Source organism: Botryllus schlosseri, chromosome 3, assembly GCF_051294905.1.
Source record: "Botryllus schlosseri isolate E-star chromosome 3, Bs_hap1, whole genome shotgun sequence".
In the NCBI taxonomy this organism is placed as follows: domain Eukaryota; kingdom Metazoa; phylum Chordata; class Ascidiacea; order Stolidobranchia; family Styelidae; genus Botryllus; species Botryllus schlosseri.
In genome coordinates this window covers 22,912,322-22,936,998 of record NC_137238.1, presented here as the reverse complement: position 1 = coordinate 22,936,998, position 24,677 = coordinate 22,912,322, and the positions used below count along the sequence as shown (strand labels likewise).

General features: G+C 39.0%; 2 protein-coding genes across 2 annotated transcripts in view; one reads left to right on the top strand and one right to left on the bottom strand.

Moving 5' to 3' along the window:
• Nucleotides 1-24,677, top strand: part of LOC145436131 (uncharacterized) — a 186,184-nt gene that overhangs the window by 136,088 nt on the left and 25,419 nt on the right. The gene's annotated exons all lie outside the window — the stretch shown is intronic.
• On the bottom strand, nt 322-19,317 carry LOC145436134 (fibrinogen-like protein A). The gene is made up of 5 exons (XM_080313424.1): nt 18,943-19,317; nt 15,907-16,055; nt 8,440-8,536; nt 7,685-7,782; nt 322-2,142 (listed from the first exon to the last, which is right to left on the bottom strand). Exons 2-5 carry the CDS (start codon nt 16,020-16,022, stop codon nt 1,899-1,901), a joined length of 555 nt encoding a protein of 184 aa, XP_080169550.1. The 5' UTR covers nt 16,023-16,055; nt 18,943-19,317; the 3' UTR covers nt 322-1,898.

Sequence of the window (24,677 nt, the reverse complement as noted above, 5' to 3'; positions counted from 1 at the left end):
CTGCGTGATTATGATCAAGTTACTGCTTGTAATTCGGCCATTGGACAGCATCTCTTATCCCATCCAGAATGTGCTAATCATTATAATGATAGTCAATTTTTTATAGTTGCTCGTGGCCGTTCGCTTTTTCATTTGCAGGTCCTGGAGTCTACGATCATAAAGCTGCGTAAGCCGATTCTCTGTCACCAGAAAGAGCACTTCTACACTCTTGGAATATTTCATTAATGTTCGGTGTTGTTGTCTCCGGTTATTTATAACCAAATATGTACTCTTTAACGTTAGTTTTGTATCGTTACTACCGTATCTTGCATGTCTACCATGGTTTTTTGTTATTAAACGTCAGATAGACAAAATAGTTCCTACATTTCGAATTTGATTCATCCTATTTCTGACGTTCGCTACTGATGAGAGTCAGTCGAAAAGCTTTTAGCGAATAAAGTAACAATATTAGGTTATTGTTTCGCGTTATTCTGAAATAAATGACCACTATATACGCAAGCGGCATGAAGTCTGTAATTTCACAGCGCACTCGATATTATGGAACTAATACATAATTGAATACAAACCGCCTAAACTTGGTAAACTCTTAGATGGGATCATCGAGCCATACCTTTCAGAATCTCATCACCTCTCTCGGTATGAAATACCGTCAAAATAAGCACAGATCTACACTGGCTATTGCGAGATATTGTAGTGCATGGCCTACTAAAAACATGCGTAGGCCATGCGTAGTGATATAATTCACAGCAGCAACACCAATGGTTTGCGGGTTCGAGTCAGACCGAGGTCGACCCCAGAAGTGTTGAAGGTTTATCTATAGGCCCCTCCTCGCTATATCATTCGTGTAAGCGGTGTCTTATAAAAGCCTAAAAGTGTGCCGTAACACAAGTCGGCAGTTACGGAATAAAAATTAAAGAACTTGACCTGGTTTAAATGACCATAGTTAGTAGTCGACAAACACCATGAATACCACAAACAACAACCGGCTTTTGCGTGAAATCCGCAATATGCCAGATCAGCGAACACGAACTCGATAACGAAATTACTGCCCTAATCATTGAGTGCCAAACTTGAAACGTGGCACAGCGTTCGATACTAAAATCAAGACAGACCCTGGACAATCACATAGCCTATCTCGGTTTGGAACATCGCTAAAATCAATAGAGACCAATAGAGTCAGGTCAGCTCACACTCGGCTTCAGCCCCAAGATTACTACCCTAATCTTTAAGTAGCAACCGTGAATGCCGGAGAAGTATTAGATACTTCCATCATTACCATCATAGCCATTATTATTACATCATACATATACGTCTAGTCGCAAATTTGCCCCACCTGCTCAGTGCTCAGTAATCTGGCCAAATAAGATCAACAAAGGGAGTAAATCGCCGTTTCTTTATTGTGAGCGGCTTTGAGAGAAAATACACATGAAGCTTATTATTAAAGCTACCACAGCACTATAGTGACGTATGCTCCGGCTAGAAATTTACAAGCGAAAACACAGTAGATATTGCTATTTCCGCAGAAATTGCTATATATCGGCATTTTCAAGCGAAAGCACAGAAGATAATGCGATCTTCGTCGTAATTTCGTTTTAGTAATTTGGTAAATCATTGCTATAGCACGGAATATTAGGTGGGACATTGTCCCCGTTGCCGTGAAGGGCGAGCCATCACGGCAGGAATCTGATTCGAGAACGCGAATCATTGTGTCCAGAGCTGAGGATATCTCATGGAATTACTATCAGTAGCGGATAAAGAAAAAAAAACGAGTGAAAGTTTTTGTGATCAATAAATTGACGACGCGGTGATCGTATTCAGATGGATGTCTAATTCTTGGTTCGGAATTTCATTTCCGAAAATGTGACGTACATATGCCGATGTAAGTTTCCTTGATCCAATCATGCTACTCCGTTATGATAACGTTCGCCGTAAATTCCGTTTAGATTGCTATAGTAGCACGATTTATACCACCAAGCAGCACGGCCAAGTATCTTCGCGCAGGCATAGTTGTGCGCGTCATGGTCCGCGTCTTTTGTCGAGAATTCCTGGTTGTTATGGTAAGTGAAGCTGTCTGTTGCATTCCCGGAATATCCGCTCACCGAGATTCGGTAGAAATCCGAGGCCGGCCCAATTCCAAAGTTTCTACACAAACACATATAATTTTGTCCCGTGTTAACGATCAGGACATGGGTGAGGTTCATGGTTGATGAGATATACAGACCCCGTTAATCTACGATTTGCAAACATATAAACAGAAAAGGTTATTGGCTGATTCAATTGTCTACTTCTTTTTTTTTATCACATTAGCACTATTTATACATACGATATGTAAGCCACTACATATCTACGAATGACGGTGGACTATGCCTCACCTTTGTCTCACTTCCCCATTCACGCCATATACATTTGAACATTAAATATGCAAAGTCCTTGAATTTGGGTTCATGTTAGGGTTGCCATACGTCCGGAATTTCCCGAACATGTCCGGAATTTCACTGTTAAAACTGCATCCGGGAGGATTTTCTAAAATAAGCCTAAATGTCCAGATTTCTGAAGTATGCTCATGATTTTTTCCTAATTCAACATAAACAATATTATTTTTGAGCAGATTTATGCTACATGAAATTTTTCTTCGCGCTACGCGCGATTTAGTATCAAATGCATTGGTTTTCTTACGGGGACGACCCCCCTCGCAAAAACTACGATCAAAAATAAGTAAAAATATAATTTTCATTTACAGAAATAAGTCTAATTTTAATCGCAATTACAAGATAAAGGTATGTTCATAGAGTCGGTTTAGGCCGTTTGGATGATTATTTAAAGATAGTGGTTCTAAACCTGGGGGTAGTTTGCCTTTATTCTGGGGTTCACGAAGATGTTGAACGTAATCAAGTCCGCTTCGAAAGTGGACCGTAGGTAAATCTGGGCAAATGTGCCGACCTTCAACTAGTAATCAGCTTATCCAATTTTGAGCTGGGCCACGGAAAATTTTCAAATTGGAAATTTAGTCGCGACCATAAAAGGTTGAAAACCGCCGGATGTGCGGTGTTTATATAGCTCAGTGGTGCAATGCGCACCTGCATTAGGCTGATAAATAATCTTATCGGTGTGATATGGACATGACTTAACGATGTACAATTACCCTCCTTGCATTTTCGAAGTCATAATTCTCCGCTAGCTCCATCGCTAACTCTGATCCCGTGGGCGGAGAAAGGATCGAATTATACAGTAATATATGGAAGAACCAATATTATATTGACATAATACATTCAAATCATTTAACGACCAGATGCATTTAGACACCAGATGCATATAGTAAGCCCTCAGAAGTTCCATCGATTACCCTACGGTGGGCCCAAGATCAGTGTTTATTTTGGCGGGAAGGGGCTGAAAAATGTGGTGTCGGCCTTGGTTACAACTTACAACACACGACCACGTACTTCTGAACCGGATCGTGACCACCTCTAGTCGATAGACAAAGCTTTGCTAGTGTGACGTCATATCCACAGACAATGTGCTCATACCTCATTTGGAAATCCGCTAGTGGGCGCTAAAAGCGTCCGGAATTTGTGTTACAAAAATATGGTAACCCTAGTTTATGTTCAAAAGTCGTCAATATTAAACAGCGATAGAGCATACCAATATATTCATTGACGTTTTCCTCAATATATTTTACTCATTCTGACGACAGGTGAGGCACTGCCTTCCATGAGCACCGTAGCCACTTGGCGAATATGGCTCTGCACCATGGGTGGTAGGCTGCTAGGCTGCGGCAAAATGTGAGGTAATGGCCAAAATGAGTTGTTTGTATTAAATCTAAATAATCAATTTCTCGCCAAGAAGACTGAAACCACTGCTCTAGTTCAATACCTTAGTATTTTTTCACTGGAACACTATATTATATTATGGGTCATAAGGGCGCATTTCTAGCAACACATTTATACGGAAACAACGATAACTCACCTATTGGATACAGGTATAAACCAGAGTTGGATCAATTACAATATTTTAATTCAATTACAATTGCAATTACTTCCTTGCATGTTTCAATTACATTACAATTACAATTACTCAATGATAAAAATAACAAATTACAATTACAATTACAATTACTGTTAAAAATGTAATTTATTATTATTATAATTACAATTACAATTACTTTTAAACAGGTAATTGATTCAGTAAAGAGGTGTTCTTTGACAACCGTAGCGACGTAACTAGCAACAATCTCAAGCTATTCATGTTCCATTCCCAGGCCGTGTTATTTTTGGCATTTCAGGAGCCATGAGATGCCAAAACTGCCAAAAATAAAATTTTGAAAATGCCAAAAATGAGCAATTTTTGGCATATGCCAAAATTAACACGGCCTGCCAAATAGTGTATTTCGTTCATGGTGTTGTGTTAACAGGACCGCGTTACAAGCGAGAAGAGCGTTTGTGAAAGGCGGGTTTCTTAATCTGGGTCCAGCCCACCCATTAGCGGTGAAAGCATGGTGTCCTAAATGGTGTGGGTACAGCGAGATTGAACGGCTGACTGCATTTGGTTTACGTCATACTTTCCTTTTATCCAAAATTTACGACCATTTTTGACCGGCTTGTCGAGCGCAAAATCAATGAGAAGCTGCCGCAGTACTGATTATTAAAATATAAATTATATTCTGCCCGTGGAACTGGAACCCCCAAAATCAACCACGATTTTTGCATTGTGATCGAGTTGAACATTGTGACGCAACAAACTGTCTGGCTATTTCTGAGCTGCATAGTCTCGTTTTGCCAGACAGTCTTGTGTTCTTAAACAAGCTAACCTTCTCGGGACTCTTCCATGCGAGTTGGTAATATTAAAGCCCCCTGAAGTGACAAAAGTCCTCCGAAAATATATCGGTAGACTGAAGGAGAAATGATAGTCGGGCTACTAAATAGAATGTATTGAAAGACAACACAGGGAACTCCTGGAAAAGGATCGGGAAGAAAATTCTTTTCGCGATGAGATCGATGGCACTGGCGAAGTGATCTCTTTTCATGATGCATGGAAGCCGGTTCGGCCCTCCAAAGATTTCGAAGCTATGAAAACCTTTTTCGGATGACTGGCCACAATCTTTCCCTCAACGGCTACTGTTGGAGCCGATATTTCCCAGATTCGCTGGGCGAGAAATGAATTTAGGAGAAACTTAGCTGACCTGAGTTTGGAAGCACTGTTACAGTGCAAACGTTTTAAGTCTATGCAACAGCTTTTCCAATCAGCTGTTGAGCGTGTTTGTTAGGATTGCTTTCTTTTTTTTTGCTTATTGGCACCGATTCCGATGGATACTGCACATTTTGTGGTTTCGTTTGATATTATAAACCTATGAAATCGTTAGGTTTTTTCTTCTTCTTATTGTTTGTTGGCATTGATTATACGTGGATGCTGCACATTTTGTGGTGTCTTTTGACAAACTAGCCCAAATAAAGCGTTTTTGTGACTAATTCGAGGCTGAAACTATCTATCAGTTTTGGCATATGCCAAGAATAACACGGCCTGTCCATTCCTGATATGTAGAATACCCGTTAATTTAAAAAAAACTTGAACGTATTCGAACTATTTCTAATCATGAGTACTGAAAACTACAAGCGCAGAAAAATGTTTCAAGCGACTGTTAAGAACCACAGGTTTGAGCGACTAACAGCGAATAGGCTACAGGACAGTCAATGAAATGTAATCGAACGATTAGGCTACTCAGAGCTGAGTCATTTTTTTCTATTTGTTGAATGTTAAATGAGCAATGAGAGATATGATATTGTTTTTTGCCTGCACCATCGAGATGCTTTGACGATGGTAAGCCGTCAGCGACAAGGATGATACCGATAAGTTGCGTAAAATTAAAATATATGCAAAAGGAAACAACCTCCTGATAACTAAGAATTTCAATAGTTTGGTTCGCATTTACATTTTCAGTTGCTCGGAAACTGTCAGATTGCATTTGATGAACATTAGGGTGCGAAAGTTTCTGGCCCCAGTAAATTTGGTCAAGATAGGAGGTAAGATCGGGATAACATCTCTACAAATGCGTGATCAACTTTGATGAAGCCTTGGTTGGAAACTTGAATTTTTTTTGCTATTGTTGCAACAAGCAACGGTACTGGTCAGAGATTGAAAAAAAAAACTTTGACTGTAGTATAGGAAATGGTTCAGCACTGGTTTCAGAAGAGTTTATTTGCTGTTCATCCATTTTTGAAATATTAAGATTTAGTATAGCCCACTGGTTCTCTAACTTTTTTTTATACACGCCCCCCCCCCCTTTATGACAGTGAATATTTCGTGCCCCCCTTATCGTCATAGCACACAATTAAACCAGAAAGTTAGCAATCCTTACATATAGTTTGATGGTATGGAAGGTTATGACTGTTGATGAGAAATTTCTCCAATACGAAATTCAGACTATACACCGAGCAATAACCATAAAACGGAGGTGAATCGGGCCAAGCGCGGAAAAGATTTCAGTTCACTGGAGCGTAGCGCCCCGTTCAGATGCTTTCACGCCGCCGAAGGGGCCACGCTCCCAGTTTGAGAGCAACTGGTTTAGCCTATATTGTAATTCACAAAGTTTTCTGTTGCTACTGAAGTATGGGAACAGTTTAGCGTGACTGAATTATCTAGTAATGACGCAGCACGCATAGAACACCGGTGTAAATAGGCAAATTAATACATGTGGTGACTGTTTACTAAGACCTTAAGGCCCGTCGTCTTCATTCTGGTTCGTACCGGATTTTCACTGGTGCGACGAATAAATGATTGAATAAATGATTATTTTATGTTGCGATTGTCAGGTTTCCATGAAAATGTAATTGAGATTGTAATTGAGCAAAATTTTGATCAAATTACAATTACAATTACAATTACACAAAATAGAAATGCTTCAATTACAATTACAATTACAATTACAATTACAATAAAAAATGTAATTCATTACATTCAGTTCAATTACAGATTACAATTGATCCAACTCTGGTATATACCGCTAAAAATTTAGCTCCAACAACGATATACTTCGGCATATTTATGTGAGGAAATCAAGAGGTATACGTGAAAGCTAAATTTGATTCAATACTATTAAATCACGATTCGGGTATATTTGGTAGCCAGGTACCTGGTGAGGCAGAGGTTAAACAGTAGTGCGATCACAGATATTTTAATTATACTCTTTGAGAAAGTATTGTATTCTCAATCTACGTACATGCAACAGTTTCGGATTGGTGTTTTCGCTATTGTAAATAACTATTTTTGATCCATCGTTCCAGAAAACTAAGAACTTATTGTGTACAGCTCTTTTGCCTTTTCGAAAGTTCGTACCAATGGCATCGATTTGTTTCTAATGGTGGTGACTAGAGTGTAAACTCCACACTGCCGTCTTATGTTTTAATATAGCCTATGAATAATTGTACAGGTTCGACAATTGCTGTCTTTAGGGAATATTTATACGTGAAGGTATGTCTTCCAAAAATCTCAACTTTTGCTAGGAATGTGCTGGATAATAGAAGCAATTTCCATTTACTCAGAATTGCTTTGTTGGCAAGCCGTAAGCCTGACACCCCTGATCTACGGCCATCAACATGCGACTACGCCCAAGCAGATTTATTCAGCAGTACTTTGCTTCAAAGGGCATCCGACCATCAAATGTAAAGGTCCGGGTTAGGATAAGCTGTTTTACCTGTATTTTGCATACAATCGTGTTCCGTTACTTGTGATCATATCAATTCTCAGTTCCTGTTCTCCATTCCTTGTCATGCGGTGGGTTTTTTTCAAGGCCTGAAATATGTATATTAAACCCTTGACTAGTGTTGCTGTGGAATTTGGTTATCAAAGTCGGGAGGTATGCTGATAAGCCCGGGATTATAAAAAATTGTATACTACTCAGATTATTAAAATGGACATTCACTTTTACACAGAATTTAAGAGATTTTGAACATTCGCAGCTCATTAAAAGTTAATGGTATTTCCCGGTAACTCACCTATGACATCCTATACTACAATACGTGTGAGCAATCTATAACATTGTTGCGGGTATGATTCTTGTAACGGCGAGTTGTAATTGGTATACGAAATGAAACATGGCAATAGCCGAACCGACTTTATTGTGTAGCAATACGGATGAGTGGGATTCAACATAAACATAATGTTGAGTCATTCACCCAACGATGTCGACTAAACTCACATGTGTGGACAGTACACTTATGGCCCGCCTATTGCACTCTAATTTTACCCCTTCGCACCAAGTCTAGCGGGTGGATATCGAATGATTGGTTTCAAATCCTGAATTGAATCATGTCTGGCCTTTAAAGCCAATCCTTCCCATCGGGACTAGCCTGCCTATCTATTAAGCATAAATAATACCGACGGGCACATCAAGCCTTCATATGTTACTGGCTGGAATGGTGTCAACTGTAAGCCCGTCCAGAAGCATACCCAGCCAAAATTCGCGACGCTTGTCTCCAAAACCACGGACGTAATCGCTCCATTTTCGATAAAAATTTTCCGACCCGTCCATTCGGCGTTGAAAGACCTGTAGAAAGTGAAGAAGCAATGCAATATGCAAACCAGCAAATTATTACTCGATTTAAACTTTAATGTTGCAAGGCTCAAAGAACTATAATGGTGAAAATCACCCAGACCAAAGGACTGAGTCCCTCAATCGCAACCTACGATAGCTGCAGATCACGACCAAATGTTCAGTGAGCGAGTTCAAAACGGATCATATGACGTCAGCACTTTTATTTAAAGCCCATATTACTGGCTCGAAGATACTATGCAGCCGGGTCAGTAAAGTAGCAGTATGACTTTTAGTATTCCACTTACTTTTCTGTTTCTATTTTATAAGTACAGATTATATCGGGACTAGTATTAACAGTTTACATTCTCGCTTAAAATTTGGGCAAAACAATACCGGCTTGTTTTAGGAAGATGGTATTGCACAATAACCTAAAAAAATTCCAATTTTCGTAATCAGGGTGATTGCATATAGCAACTATATGCAGAATGGACAAAAGAAGCAAAGGTTTACAGATTCTGCAATCAATCATTACTCGTGAATCATTAAGCGCAGTTTATTTTTCGAAGCGCGAATTTCCCACGCTGTACAATCCATATTACCCAAAAACCAATAGAGTAATCTGTCTAAATTATTTCGAATACGAGTGAGTAACAGAGCATTACGATTACTTCGGCGTCCGTATATGCTGCTTTATATATCACTCTTCGTACCATTTACTCATTAGATTTTGTCATTAATAGGTACTACTTTCGTCAACTTACCATCACGTACATTTCCACATTCAGTCGTTGCAATCGTGAGAGACAGTGGGGATTACTGCTATTTATGATAATGATTGCCATATCGTTATCGACACAGATCACACCATTTAGCTGCATTTGTCGTTGCGGACTCTTGAGACGAATGAATTTGTACGCTGCACTGTTTTTTTTTCTTATCAATTATAACCGAAGTTATTATTATTATTCTTTATTCACAGTAAAACTGGTAGATACACACATAATCCGGGGAGCAACCTGCCCCCAAAGGAAAATGGCGAGATTGGAGTAAATTTTTAAAATTTCAGTAATACATTCAAATTGTTATTCCTATGCAATACACGGAGAAGTCAGATTACAGAATTGCAGCAGATGAAGAATTGGCAAGGGTTACAGAGCAGAGGTAGAGATGATTGAAGATGAAGAATCGAAATTACAGAAATTATGCTGTGATTCACAAGCGTAATTTTAGTCCAGTGGTGCATTCAAGGCCTTCCGAAGAATGTGCACAGTGCCCAATAATGTGATCTTTTGGATCATGTCGAATCGAACGTTACCCGGAATTTGTTGGATATGTCTCATGAGTTTTTTGCTCACGACCCCTGTAGCACCAATGACTATCGGTATAATGTTTATTTTGCATCGCCACATTTTCTCACATTCCATTTTGAGGTCTGCGTACTTGGAGTATTTTTCTGATTCTTTTTGCAGTAGGTTGTGATCAGCTGGGACAGCCAGTTCAATGAATAAGCATTCTCTTTTCTTTTTTAGTTTGACGATTATATCCGGGCGGTTGCTCCTGATTGCGCGGTCAGTTATAACTGGTACATCCCACAGATTATTATTATTATTATTATTATCATTCACATCAGTGGTGCTTATAGCCTGTTTTAAGGCTTTATGCTCCACGGCATTACAAGTTATACAGTACAATGAATATGCATTTCTTCGTCTCTTGAATGTTCGTTCTTGCACTCTCTCAGTCACTCTCTTCAGGCAGTCTCTGTCACGCGCGCTTTATCATCGTCTCGTTTCTGCTGCCGACTTATAGCTCGGCCCACTCGGACTAGGCTTTCTCAAGGCACTGCGACTGCAGTGAGGTCGGCGATGAGGAGCCCGTAGAACCTCCGACACATAGTAATTAGTCCGAACCGGGAATCGAACCACTACCATTGGTGTCGTGACGCTGGCGCTTAACCAACTGCGCCACTCGCTTCCCCTATACCCGAAGTGATTCGAATGCCACATTCAGAAATTGGTAATTACGCACATAAATAGATACCACATGCAGTTGATACAACATCAGTTGGTTGCTCAAGGCTGCATCTCAGACTTATCGTGTCAGAAAAAACTGGGTGCGTTAGCCAGGTACGCCGTTTCACCTTCGAAACATTCATGATCCTGTCTGCGTACAAGCGTCCGCAGAATAGAACAAAACAAATAACTTCGTGTCTAAATATCGAGGTAAATTCTCGACACGCCTTGCTAAATTTACGTTTATTCCCAAAATCCATCAAATTTGACTTACGACCAGGATTGCGAGTGAAGTATAGATTCCGATAATGTAGGACCTCGAGCCCATCACTTTCCCATCCTTGGACACCGCCACTTTCACTCGAAAAACAATATGACGAAGTAATTCCCATCCTTCACTAGACTGCCGAGCCATTACGCTAATCTACAAGCTGTCGCCGAACCCTAAATTTGCGCTGAGTCGAAAACATATCCATATTATATTTAATGGTAATAGTATTTTTCTGTTAGATTTCGAAAAGAAATATTAAAATTCATGATTACGTTTCGTAACATACGTTCTCGTGTCATTTTCGCATGTAAGTTGTTTTTTGTTGCTTTTAACCCACCTGAATAGACACGCATACTTGCATCAATAGCTGTTAATGATAACGAATGACATGGGAACGTCAGGATCAACATATGCATCAAGAGACTATAGCTTCTTAACTTAACTCTTCATATCTGTGACTTTAGTGCAGTGATTCCCAACCGCGGCCCCGAGGGGCGCATGCGGCCACCAGCTAGCCTTCTTGCGCCTCCCGCAAAAATATTAGGAAATCGATTTACATGAAATAAAATTTATATTCGTAAAATACTCTTGCTCGACGGGAGTCTGGAGTTTTTAATTAGGATTGCAGGAACGTCGTGAGTAGACTGCTAACGTTACGTCACTGCTGTTTGAATGTAATGTGCCCTAACTTTCCAGTAGCTACGAGCAGTAGCGATAAATATAGGTATTGATAACTACTCTACGGATAGATGTACAACACGTGACTCACGGTTGAATACGCCGAGATGCGTAATGCTGGCCGGCTAAAAGCAGCATAATTGGTAGTCTCATAACCCGCGACTCAATCGTCCGAATAATTTGATATATCCGGTCTTTATTGAAAGCTATAGTGCAGCACTGATTCCAAAAATACGAATTGAAATATCGCCAGGGCAATAAAACTACTCCAAAATAGCCGCTGAAAATCGAACGTTCCGAACAATGGGAACACGGCAACACATTAACCATAACAATGGCCAATGGCGTCCAGCGATTGTTCGGAACAATGCCAATTTTCATATTTTGATGGCTATTCTTGGTTCGTTTCATTGCCTTGGCAATCTTTAAATATGTATATTCTGAATCGGTGCGACACTTGCTCATTCGATTAAGACCAAACATATTAGACATCAAATTTGGACGCTCAGATCGCCAGTTATAGGACAACCAGTTATGCTGCGTTCACCTGGCTCAGAAGTAGGCCTCTCGGCGTTTAAACTGTGTGCTGTGCATCCATCCGTATGTTAGAAATCGATGGTCAAGGCAAGACCCGGCAGCAGCTGTCCAGCTCTCCTCAATTTTAATCTGTTTTGGTAAACTTTTTATTGATCTAAAGGAGTCACAAATTCTATAAAGCTGCAATAGGTTAATCAGTCGTTTGGTCAAGTTGGCACGTGCTTTGATTCTTTATAATAGGGTTACCATATTTTGGAAATCTGAAAAGGGGACACTTCTTCAAAATTGCAGACTTGAAAAACTGGTGAAAAATCCTGAAAAAATGGTAAATTTTCCCCACTTCATGGTCGGTTGACTAAAAAAAGGTCAACTTTCCGGCTCAGCTCCCGAAATACCAGCCGGGGGTTAACACAGTAATGATTTATTGTATCTCAGTCGATTTGCCCTATATTTAACCAAAATTCTCAAAAATGAGGACAAAATCTCAAAAAAAGGACATTTGGGCTTCCGCCGAGGACACTTTAAAAAAAAAATAGAAAAGAGGACGAATCCTCTTAAAAGAGAACGTATGATAACCCCACTTCATAATTTTTGCTATGCTTAATGAGGGTATTCGTGCGGCTCCAACCGTAGGCTACTCTGAAATTCTAAATTTGGCCTTGACACCGAAAAATGTTGGAAACCACTGCTTTAGTCTCATACGCAAATGATTGATGTTTCGCTGCTGTATCTTGCGTTTGCTCATTCAATTAATTTCGAAATAAATATAGCAACATCTGCAAATGCTCAGTAATACTAATTTGAGTCTATGAAATTTGCCATTAATCACTGTATCGAAACTGCCTTCTACATTATCCCAACGTTGATATTCCCCAGTCGCTTCCAACATGTGGCATATAATACCAGACAAGTAGATTGGGCAGAATATCGTTGCTTGATTTGAAAAAAACGGAAAAATAACGTAGGCACAGCCAGTTGAAAAAAAAAACTTTTATTCCCCGTTGGGGCGGCGAAAATTGGGCAGTCTTCAAAAAAATTTAACACCGCATCAGTTAGCAAGAAACTCAGAATTGTTGAAGGAAAGGATGGATCAACAGTGCAAGACCAGTTTTAGCTCACATCCCGAAGATTGAAATCGAAATGAAACTTTCATGAAGCAGTGTTGGGAGTGCTCGAGTCACCTTTTTCGTATGACTTGACTTAACATTACTCGGCGTATCAGAAATGATGATGATTTACTCGTGACTCGGAGCAAAATTCAAGCAATATCAAGTCATCAAGTAAACGGCATCGATGAAAATCACTGTATCTTCCATTTGTTCGGAATCCGGATTGTTCGCAAAACGCTGGTGTAACCCATGAGAGCGACCAATCATTCAATGATCGTGTGCTTTACTGAGCCTCCATGGGTTACTCATAAATAAATTGACAACAAACGGAGTACTCGAAGCTTACAGCTTAAGTTGTCGTAAACTAGTAGTAAAGTAATATAATAGCAGCATTTTCATTTCTGTTCTATGTTTTTACTTTAGCTAAACCTCTTGTTTTATTGAAATTGAATTCGAATATAGTTTATATACTCCTCAACCATTGGCGCAGGCTCGTAAAGTATCATATCAATATGTAAATGGGTAATGTATTGCATCTTATCAATTCGTTTCGATATTTCGACTGGTAACTATAAACTGAGGCAATGCAATTACTTACCCATAAATAAATTGACCAGAAACAAAGTGATCGAAGCTTACAGCTTATGTTGTCGTAAACTAGTAGTAAAGTAATCTAATAGCAAAATATTCATTTCTGTTCTATGTTCTTACCTTAGCCAAACCTATTGTTTCATTGTAATTGAATTAGATATATACCGGTAGTTTATATACTCCTCAACCATTGGCGCAGGCTCGAATTGTATCATATCAACATGTAAATGAGTATTATATTGCATCTTATCAATTTGTTTCTATATTTTGGCTGGTAACTATAAACTGAGGCTATGCAATTACTTACGTAGTTTAACAGTTCTACATATATGTGAGCGATTCACCGCCTTCTTGCGTGTATATTTAACTTTATATTCGTTCATAGGTTCAGAATCAATGACCACCTAATCTCCATTTCAGACACCTAGCATAACGCAATGACGTAATCATGCCTCATACTTCAAAAAGGCAACTTGACTTGAACTGTGACTTGACTCATGACTTGACTTGACTTGACTTGACTCGACTTGACTCAAGTCATCTCCCAAATCTAGTGACTTGACTTGACTCGAGTCAGAATGTGCAATGAATCGACATGACTCCTGACTCGAAGGTAGTGAATTGCTCCCAACACTGGCAATAAGATCGCTGACAGGTAGTCGACCCACATTGATTATAGTGGGTGGTAATATAACATTATTGTCCTTCATTTATTACCGGTATCGATATCGGTGGACCGTTGTGACCCAGCCAAATTGTCCCAATGTGCTCCACCCACAATCCTGCGCCTCAATAGCATCCTGGGCAATTAATGACTGCTCTGACCAAGCTGTGTACTAATTTCAAGCACAGCAAACAAGATATAGCCGTTAAAAAAAACGATCGAGAGGTAGCATGTCATTTTCTCACAAAGAAAGCGATCATGGCAAAATCAAACCACATCAGGATTATAGCTGAAATATGGCACTACTTAATCATCGAAGCGGTGTATATTCTTCCGGCCGGTTTTTAAACATATTCACGGTGTAGCCCGCTATTGTGCCTTTGTATCCATTGTGCCCCGGCTTCCCCTACTTTGTCAGCCGCTAAAACCGCTTGTCTTGAGCACCGCCAGGTTGTTCAGTCTAACTTTTGGGAGTCTTCTCCTTTCAACGCTCCCCTTGAGGCCTTCTATACTCAATTCCCAGTAACTCTTTCAGTAACGCACTTTGTGTGTCATCAGGTGATTCACGAAGGAGTTCGAATAGATCGCAAAATAACCTACTTCTCTATCGGTTTTAAATTACTAATTTCTTTATTTGTGTTATTATATTCTAGGAGGAGGTACGAATATTAACATCAAGAAATTAGGTATCACTTAAATTGAATAAATCTGCCCCAAATAACTTTTTCATATTATGTTACGAAATAATTTCCGGCCCCCTTCTAGTCCAATCTCACCCCCAATTAGGTCCTAAACCGATAAACCGTACATGCAACAGGTTGTAAGCAATGTTCCCTCCAATTTTGACGATTCTGCGCACACTCGTCAACTCACTGCGCACACCCTTGGACAACAGTGCGTAACGACTGAAAAAAAGGTCGTCACTTCGGATTTTTTGTGCGAAACATAGATTTTCTGTGCGCGGAGACCGCGTCAGCACTGCGCATTTGCGCACGTGCGCAGCTTAGATGGAACATTGGTTATAACGCGGTAGCATCTAAGCTTCTGCCATTCCATGCAAAACCGAAACGCGAGGAATTCCAAGAACACACATATCTTTATTGACCACCAACATTCGTTAATTTAGTCGTCGGAGTGTTGGTAATTCTGAGGGCGTTCGCGCCGATCCCCTAAAACAGCTACGTCGTACTCCGGGTCTCCGATTGGACCCTCTTTAAAAATCACTGCTAGGAGCCGGCTTCCTTGATCACCACTAAGCGAGATGGCTGCAGCAGCTCTGGTCACTACAGCCACCGGTTACCAGCATTGTAGATGACCGCATGCTGTACCTTACAATTCTTGTTGTAAGATGGAGTGTCTCGGCAAGTGCATATTCATCTGATCCTTTAATTTATTATCGAGACGTGTTTTCGCTTACTGTTGTGATGATGCAATAAACGCACATCAAACCATGAACAATTGAACATGTATTCCTACAATTGTAATGAACGATTGCTATTGCTGACCACAATGTGACTTACAGTCCATCGTCCTCCATCGGTTTCGACGTCGCAAAAAGCCTGGAAAACCTTGCCACCGCTTGGCCATATTCTGAAAATTCCACCGGAGTTGTTTCGAAAGATCGCGGTGTTGACATTCACTTCATCGCAGCTTGTAGTAATCTCGAAAGCTGAAAGGTGCAACACCCGTAGCGAACAAACCGCTCGTTGGTACAAGAAATCAATCATTATAGCCATATACAACTATTTTCAAGGGGCAATTGAAGGCTGCTACTTCCACCATTGGAACGTGGTGTATATTCAGAGGTGGTCAGTAACGAAGTACTTCTACTTTTTCGAAGTACTCAAGTAGTTTTCCTCTACTTCTGGTACTTACTCAAGTATATCTGATTTTCGCTAGTTCTACTTCTACTTCGTAATATTTTGTGATCTACTTACTTACTTTTCGCTATTTGCAGTTTGTCAAGTAGAAGTAGTTCAATCTTCCTATCAGGTAGATAGCCTGAGGAATTTCGGGGCTGTTTTCGCGGAGTATCAACATTTAATTTTCATAAAAGTTGAGTAAAGCCCAGAATTTTCGTCGCGCTTCGCGCGCAGTGGATAGGTGTAATTAGTATGATTTCACGAAAGTGTCGGTAAATATAATTTAGGTAGCTGGTTGGCGTGGTTCCGTTCACACCGCATTATCGCCCTTTACCCATATGAAATATTTCATCACAGTAAATATCTAATATATGGCTCATCATAACGTTTGAAACTGATGTTTCGCAATCTAGCGTTTACTTATCATATCGTAATCTAGCAGCCTATGGTGCGTCCCAATCTGTGTGACTTTTTTTAGTTTTAGAGCTGTTTTAGCATACCACCATTGAAACTTTCTGGACTAAAGACATGAAATACATTTTCCGCTTTCAGAAGTAGGTATTTATAATTCACTTTCAATTCCCAGTATCATATACTTTGAGTTCTAAATAATATCAGTTCTTTTGTCTGGATAGCATACACGTTGAAATATAAAAGCAATGGTAATGCCGTTAATTTCCGGAAATAAAGCTACACAATATGGCATTTTTACGATCCACCATATTTTTTATTGATGTTAACTAATCGCGCAAAGTGTTTACACCATATCCTATACGACTTCTCCGTATTGTTCTTCGACTAAACTACGCGCCTTATAATATGGGGGAGTGCGCCATACCATGATATTTTCTAAAACGTGCTGTTCGATTAAACAGAGGATTAGTATCGCATTTCCATATCAATACTATTATTTTCATCCCATGATGCGGACGAATGCTTTTGCTGTCGAAAATTGAATACCTCCTGGTATGCATCAATATGAATCAAGTTCGGCGCCTTTCGCATAGCTCATTTTGCACCTTTTGACAATCCATGCGTACAAATTACGACCGTTTTCACAACTACTTTCTTACTTGAGTAGATTTAAAGTCAGTCAATTCTACTTCTACTTCAAGTAGTTTTAGGTTGCTTATGGAAGAAGTACTTCTACTCATACTTGAGTAGAATTTTTCGTCACTACTTCTACTTCTACTTAAGTAGCTTTCTTGACTACTTTGACCACCTTTGTGTGTATTTATTACCACCGTATGTCGGCGAAATTATATACTGCTATCATACTGATATTCTGTTTTATTTAATTTAATGGTTGGGTTGAGAAATTATCAGAGTGTCTCACAAGAATCGGTTTATGTGATTTTCTTACTATTTACAAGCTACAGAACAGACATGGTGTTTTAGAGCATTTAGATTAAGGCTGGGATTAAGATTTAGAGCATTTAGTTTAAGGCAATTAAAACATTTTCCGTGAAAAAATCAACCATCACATTAAAACTGAATATAATAGCTAATTTTAATAGCTAATCAGCTGTTTATTATGTAAAATAACGTAATAACGTAAAATAGCCCCAATTGTTCAATTGGGTGAAAATTTAGGGGGCGATGGATTTTCAATTTTTCCAATTGGGCCACGGCGTAACAAAGGTTGGGAACCCCTGCGCTGGTATCTAAAGAGCAAAATAGCAACTGGGGCTTTTAAGCAGACGTATATGTTAAATTGCTCCAGTTCTCGCTCCGGAGCCTTCTTTTATCATAAAGTAGCTTCAGTTTCATCTGCGGATCTCCTTGATACCACTGCTCGCCTACAGTAAATATATAATGGAGTACTATTTGAATTGGTCAGTGGGTAGTTGGTAACACCGGTTGTCGCTACGATCATGTGAGTGCTCTGCTGTCCAATCCCCGGCAGCGGGGTTAGTCGAAAAAGGTGGTGACGAAAGGGAAATAATTCTCAATTTTGTGCAAAGTTGCTGTTAAATTATAGAATTCTTCCAAGAATAGTATAGCATGGTATTTTATGAAATAAATCCGAGCTGATATTACTTTTAAATCAACTGGCTCCGGTTTCGGAGTCCGTGCTCCTTGTTCCAGATTCGACTCCGAGCCCTGATAGCGATAATTAGTATACTGATATTGTGTAATATTTTCCTATTCAAGCTTTTCGACTGGCTCTAATCAGGAGCGAACTTCAGTAATTGGGATTGACCCAATTCGAAATAAAGTAAGGAATTTGCCACACAACAATGTCAGAACAAATAAATTATTTTTATAATTCAAGTTTGGTTAACCGCATTCACATCAACAATGACTTCGAAATAAATATATTCTAAATATAGAATGAATTGTTTGATTACAACACCGTCACAACGACAAAATTATTATATACTATATATTTCGAATTTGTTGACTCGCAATTGGTGACGATTGCTCCTGGCGAGAGTTGAGTGAAGGAGCATTGAGTGTGATAAATTTGGCAATATGAATATGTTGCAGTTCATATATTTCTGAGAGCTTTTTTAGAAAATCAATGCCTAATTTTGTAGCATGGTGTGTTGGAACGATTCTTAAAATATTCGCGGCTGTAAGTGAGCTAGTATTTAAATAGTTCTGTGCGGAGTAAACACAGCGAAATACTTCTTGGGAACCATGGAGAATTAATTTTGTCATCGTCAGCCATAATCTAGTGTCTAGAAATACCTTTCGCAATTCTCTGGTCAATTAGCTTCTCGATAGCTTCCATGTTTGTATTATTTTCGCGTACGTTCCATGAATCATAGCATTGCTGGCACACCAGATTGCGAAAATTGCTGGATTCGGAACGAGACAGTACAACGGTCATACTTGACAGACTGATAAGAGTCACTAATGTTAGCGCACACGCCATCTAATGATAATTGAAGTTTATTATATCGAGTTCGAATGTAACATCATCCGCTTTCACCCACTTGAATTGATCAGCAACGACAAAATACCAATATTTCACATATAGGCTATGCATAATGTATATATCATATATAATATAAACTGCTTCATTTCCTTTTCAAATGTGGAAATCCTGGAAGTACCTGAAAGCCCCATGATACCTATGGCGATCTTTTTTTTGACATGTCAAAAAAAGTCAAAATTAGGTCAAAATTTGTCAAAATTGTATACAAAGTCAGACATTTTTTGACCTCTGCATTTCGTTTGTATCGTAGATTTTGCGATGTCGGTGAACTTATCATTTGATATTTAACAGCTTGTAGCCTACTTTATAGGCCTAACGTTGTAAATGACCCATCGTCTGCTCATTGTGAATCATAAACGGTCAAATGAAACAAATAGTGACATGGTTTTATGATCAACGTATCGCAATATCCTAACTGAAGCAAGACTGCTTGGACATTGCATGGTTCCTATATCAAGAAGCGCATTCTGAAAAATTGTGATACAGACAACATTGTCAGAATGAAGCAACACTGTGTGTCACCAGCAGTATGCACACAACTTCAGTGTTGTCAGCCAACAACTGCTGCTGTTGAACGTTCTTTCTCCATTCTTGGCAAGCTACTTAGTAAGGACAGACACTTTCTACCCGAGAATGTAGGAAAGTATCTTTCGTTGTACTACAACAAATTTAAATTATTCCACCATAATACGTAATGTAACTACTGGAATCCTTCATAGGGCCAGATTTCGTTAAAATACTAGTTTTTTTCATGTAAAAATTTGTCAGTTTTTGAGCCGAAAACATTTTTTCAAGCCAATCTACTTTGTAAGGACAGACAGTTCCAACCAGAAATGAAGATAAGTAGTACAATTTTAGAAGTATGTGCGAAAACACCTAATTTGCTTACGTGAGGTAAAAATCTGGTAAAATTTCAGTTTTTTTAGGTCAAAAAAAGTCAAAATTTAGATTTTTTAGGTCAAAATCTTCCGTTTTTAGGTAAAAAATCGCCCGAATGATAACATACCCTGCGTAATACCATTATGGGAACTCGACAATATTAATACAGCATCATAATTAGAGGACGGAGACGGAGTATGTGTTGCTCGTGATGATTTTGCGCAAATGACATATTTTAACCATACCCGTAGCCTATGCTGATTGCAAAACGTGAAACAGAAGTTTTCAAAATTAAAAAAAACCAGCAAGGGACACAAAATTATTTCGTAAATCGAAATAAACCAGATCTTTTTGGAGTAGACTCAATTTATCTTGAAAATATTGTTCGTGATTCGCGCGATTTACTGGGATCTGGTGTCTTGTTTATTTTAACACAATATGCATAATGTACGGAAATGAGTCCAACCGTATTAGCAATTATGAAGGAACGGCATTCTAATATCATATGGGACTGTTGGGATGCTTTAGTCTAGGAGCGTGCATGCAGCCTATGGGAGCGCGACTATTACATGATTCGACATTTCAGATTCGGGCATTTTCATGCTAGGACTGGACACACACCTAGACACATAACGTTTCGGGCAACGTTCGCTTCCATGCGCTGTATGAGCTGCCAAAATGATTGGCGGCGATGAAACCTTGAAATAAAATAGCTACAGCATGGTTGCCAAAATGCACGATATTGATATATCCGCCCCTTCAGAAGCTTTTACGCCCCCAGTTTGAGAACCGTAGGTCTAGCGCAGGGGCGGGCAAATAAAGAATGACTAAAATTCACTATTATTTGTGTCTGAAAAAGCATGAATAACCTACAGTCACTATCATTTAACGAAGGGAACAAGTAGTGGGGGATTGTGGCAGACTGTGTCCGTGGGCCACATTAACATGTACGACCGGAAACTGTCCGCGGGCCGCTCAAAATCACGTCGCGGGCCGTATGTTGTCCGTCACTTCTCTATTGCATTAGTAACCAAAATGTATACCCTTCGCGATCAATGCTTTAAGAACCACTGGCGTCACCGATGCCGTTGCCATTTTCAGATATGCGGTTGGAGGGATTTCATTCTTGAAACGCTAACAAAGGCAAAACTAAAAATGTTTGTCACGACAGTTACTAATATTTTGACAGTGACAAATTTTGGCATGTTGCAAACGAAAGGTTGCTGACCCCGATCTAAACGTAAATACGATACAATTTAAGCCTACACCAATTTATGACGAGTAATACACAATTACATATGCACAGATGCTTGACAGACCGACCATAAAAGCATCAGCGAACACCTACACGCATTCACCAGCTGATCATAATTAAAAGACATCTTCTGATCGGTGCAAGGTCCGATATCAGTCACAATCGGTGTATATAGCACTGTTGGGATGACTCGAGTCATGACCTTTATCGTATGACTTGACTTGACTCGAGTCACTTTGCTAAAATGACTTTACTTTACTTGACTCGACGTATCAGAAATGTGGATTGACTCGTGACTCGGAGCAAAATTCACGTGTCAAGTATCAAGTCATTTCAAGTCATCAGGTATAATCGGTGTCGATAAAAATATCACTGTATCGGATTGTTCGCGAAACGCTGTTGTAACCAGTGAGAGCGACCAATCATTCAATGATCGTGCGTTTTACTGGGCCTCCATTGTTCTCTCAAATAAATTGACCGCAAACTAAGTGATCGAAGCTTACAACTTACGTTGTCGTAAACTAGTAGTAAAGAAATTTAATAGCAAAATGTCTATTTCTGTTCTCTGTTCTTACCTTAACCAAACCTCTTGTTTTATTGAAATTGAATTCGAATATAGTTCATACACTCCTCAACCATTGGCGTAGGCTCGAATTGTATCATATCAATTTGTAAAGGGGTATCTATTGCTTCTTATCAATTCGTTTCTCTATTCTCTATGCTCTATTTTGGCAGGTAACTAAATAAATTGAGGCTATGCAATTACTTGCGTAGTTTAACAGTTGTACGAATATGTGAGCGATACATCGCCTTCTTGCGTGTATTTTTAAGTCGATATCCGTTCATCGGTTCAGAAACAATGACCACTAAATATTTATTTCAGACATCTAGCAAAATTCAATGAGGTAATCATGCCTCATTGACATTGACATCACTCGACACCTCTGACCGGGAACTATCCGAAGTCAAATCTCAAAATTGTGAACTAAGGAAAATGGTTTACGACCTACAGTCTTCCAATAATGACGCATGTAGAGCAATCAATGACCTTGACCAGTATGGAAGAAGAGAATGTATAGAAATAAAAGGAATTCCCTACAACAAGAATGAATGTACTGACGATCTAGTAATCACTGTAGCAAAAAAATTGGAAGTGAACATCAACAAACATGACATAAGTGTATGCCACAGACTTGGGCAACCCACCGAAGACTATCCAGATCCGATCATACTAGCCAAACTCTGCTCGAGGAGAGTCAGAGACGCAATCTTCAGCAACAGATCAATACTACATAAAGAACGAGAAATTTATATTAATGAAAGCCTCACAAAGTCAAACCGTACAAGATTCAATGCCTGTCTCAAGTATAAAAAAGCCAATGCATTTAAATACATTTGGACAAGACATGGAGTTACCTACTTGAAAAAGAATGACGATGAACGAGCTATCTCAATCAAAAATGATGAGGACTTATCAAGGTACAACATTTTCTTATAATACGAATAAGTGTATCTACGATGATGAGATTGTCTGATAGCCATGCCTATTAGGTTTCCTTGCGGCGTCAGCCGACAACCCTGTAAATCAAATCAGAGAGCTATTTACTGTGATTTATGTGATTCTTGGCTACATCTTAAGTGTAGTAATTTGACTATTCTTCAATTTAATCATCTTGGATTATCCGAAGAGAACTACTATTGTTTTCAATGCGTTAACTCCATATTACCTTTTTCTTTGCTTGACAATGTGCAACTTTCACAAGTATACGTTTGGTCACCGAGAATGAACCTACCTATTAGTACTAGTTATCATAACATTGAAAACCTCAATTGTTTGTTTGATGATAGTCCTTCTATGTTGTTATTACATGCAAATTTGAGATCTCTACCTAGGAACATAGGGATTCTTTCCTCAATAATTTCAGATCTTAGTCATAAACCTGACTTAATTGCAATCAGTGAAACTCGACCAGCCTCTGTCCTACCATATGAAATTGGCCTAGATGAATACTCATTCATAAATGCGAACTCTCCAAACATAGTTGGGGGAGTGGGGTTCTACATTGGAAATAGTATCCAATTTCAAACTATCATTGAATTTGATCTCAAACTAAAAAGTTGTGAAGAACTTTGGATAGAGACCCCCTTGATCTGTAACAAAAAAGATCTAATATTGTCATAGGAGCTATCTATAGACACCCCCACCAACCACTGGCTCAGTTTATTGAAGCTCTTGAGAATTGCCTAGAAAAGCTTGCTGCACAGCATAAGACATTCTACCTGCTCGGAGATTTCAACATAGACCTTCTTAAAACATCAAATAAATACTCTAGGGAATTAGCCGATCTTATAACTAACTATTCTTGTCAATCACTGATAAATGACCCTACTAGAATAACTCAAAAGACTCAATCGCTGATTGATCATATCTTTACGAACAACTATTCTCAGCACGACTCTGGTATATTAATCATTGACATATCTGATCACCTGCCAATATTCTGTAAGATTGCTAATACCTCACCAGGAGTTAAACACAAAATATCTTTTATTCGCGACTATGGAAGACTCTCACTTGATTTGTTTTCATACGAACTTACTGAAGCATTAATTGACCTACAACTCGTCTGCAGTTCCGAACCCAATAACATTAACCAATGCTTTACCTCATTCATTAGTTGTATTAATTCACTTTTGGACAAATATGCACCGCTTCGCAAACTAACGCGCAAAGAACGCCGGTTCTCGACCAAACCTTGGTTCACTCATGCAATCCGTAAATCTATAGCAACTCGACGTAAACTATATAAAAGTCATTTTTTGCCAGGCAATGCTGATAAAATAATTTTATACAAAAAGTACACTAATATTCTTACCAAAGTGAAGAAAAAATCTAAAAGCAATTATTATCGGGACCAATTCCAGAAGATCCAAGGAAATCAACAAGATATCTGGAATCTCTTTAATCGATTATTCAAAACCTCCAAACCAAAAAAATTTCCATCGAAAATCAGTAATGACGATGTCATTATTACTGCTGAGAAAGACATATGCAATGAGTTTAATCAATATTTTGCGAACATTGGAAAAAATCTTTCAGATAAACATGTGTTATCTAGAACCTACAAGAAATACCTAGATAGGCCACAACCTAACTCAATTTTCATTGAGCCAACAACAGAGAATGAAATCATCACAATTGTGCACAATCTAAAAAAAAACTCGGCAACAGGGCCTGATGGTGTTCCTGTTACTATTTTGAAGGAAACCATATCCATAACAGCGCCAACCCTCACTGTATTGATTAACAAATGTTTCGAACTTGGGATCTTTCCTGATTGTCTCAAAGTA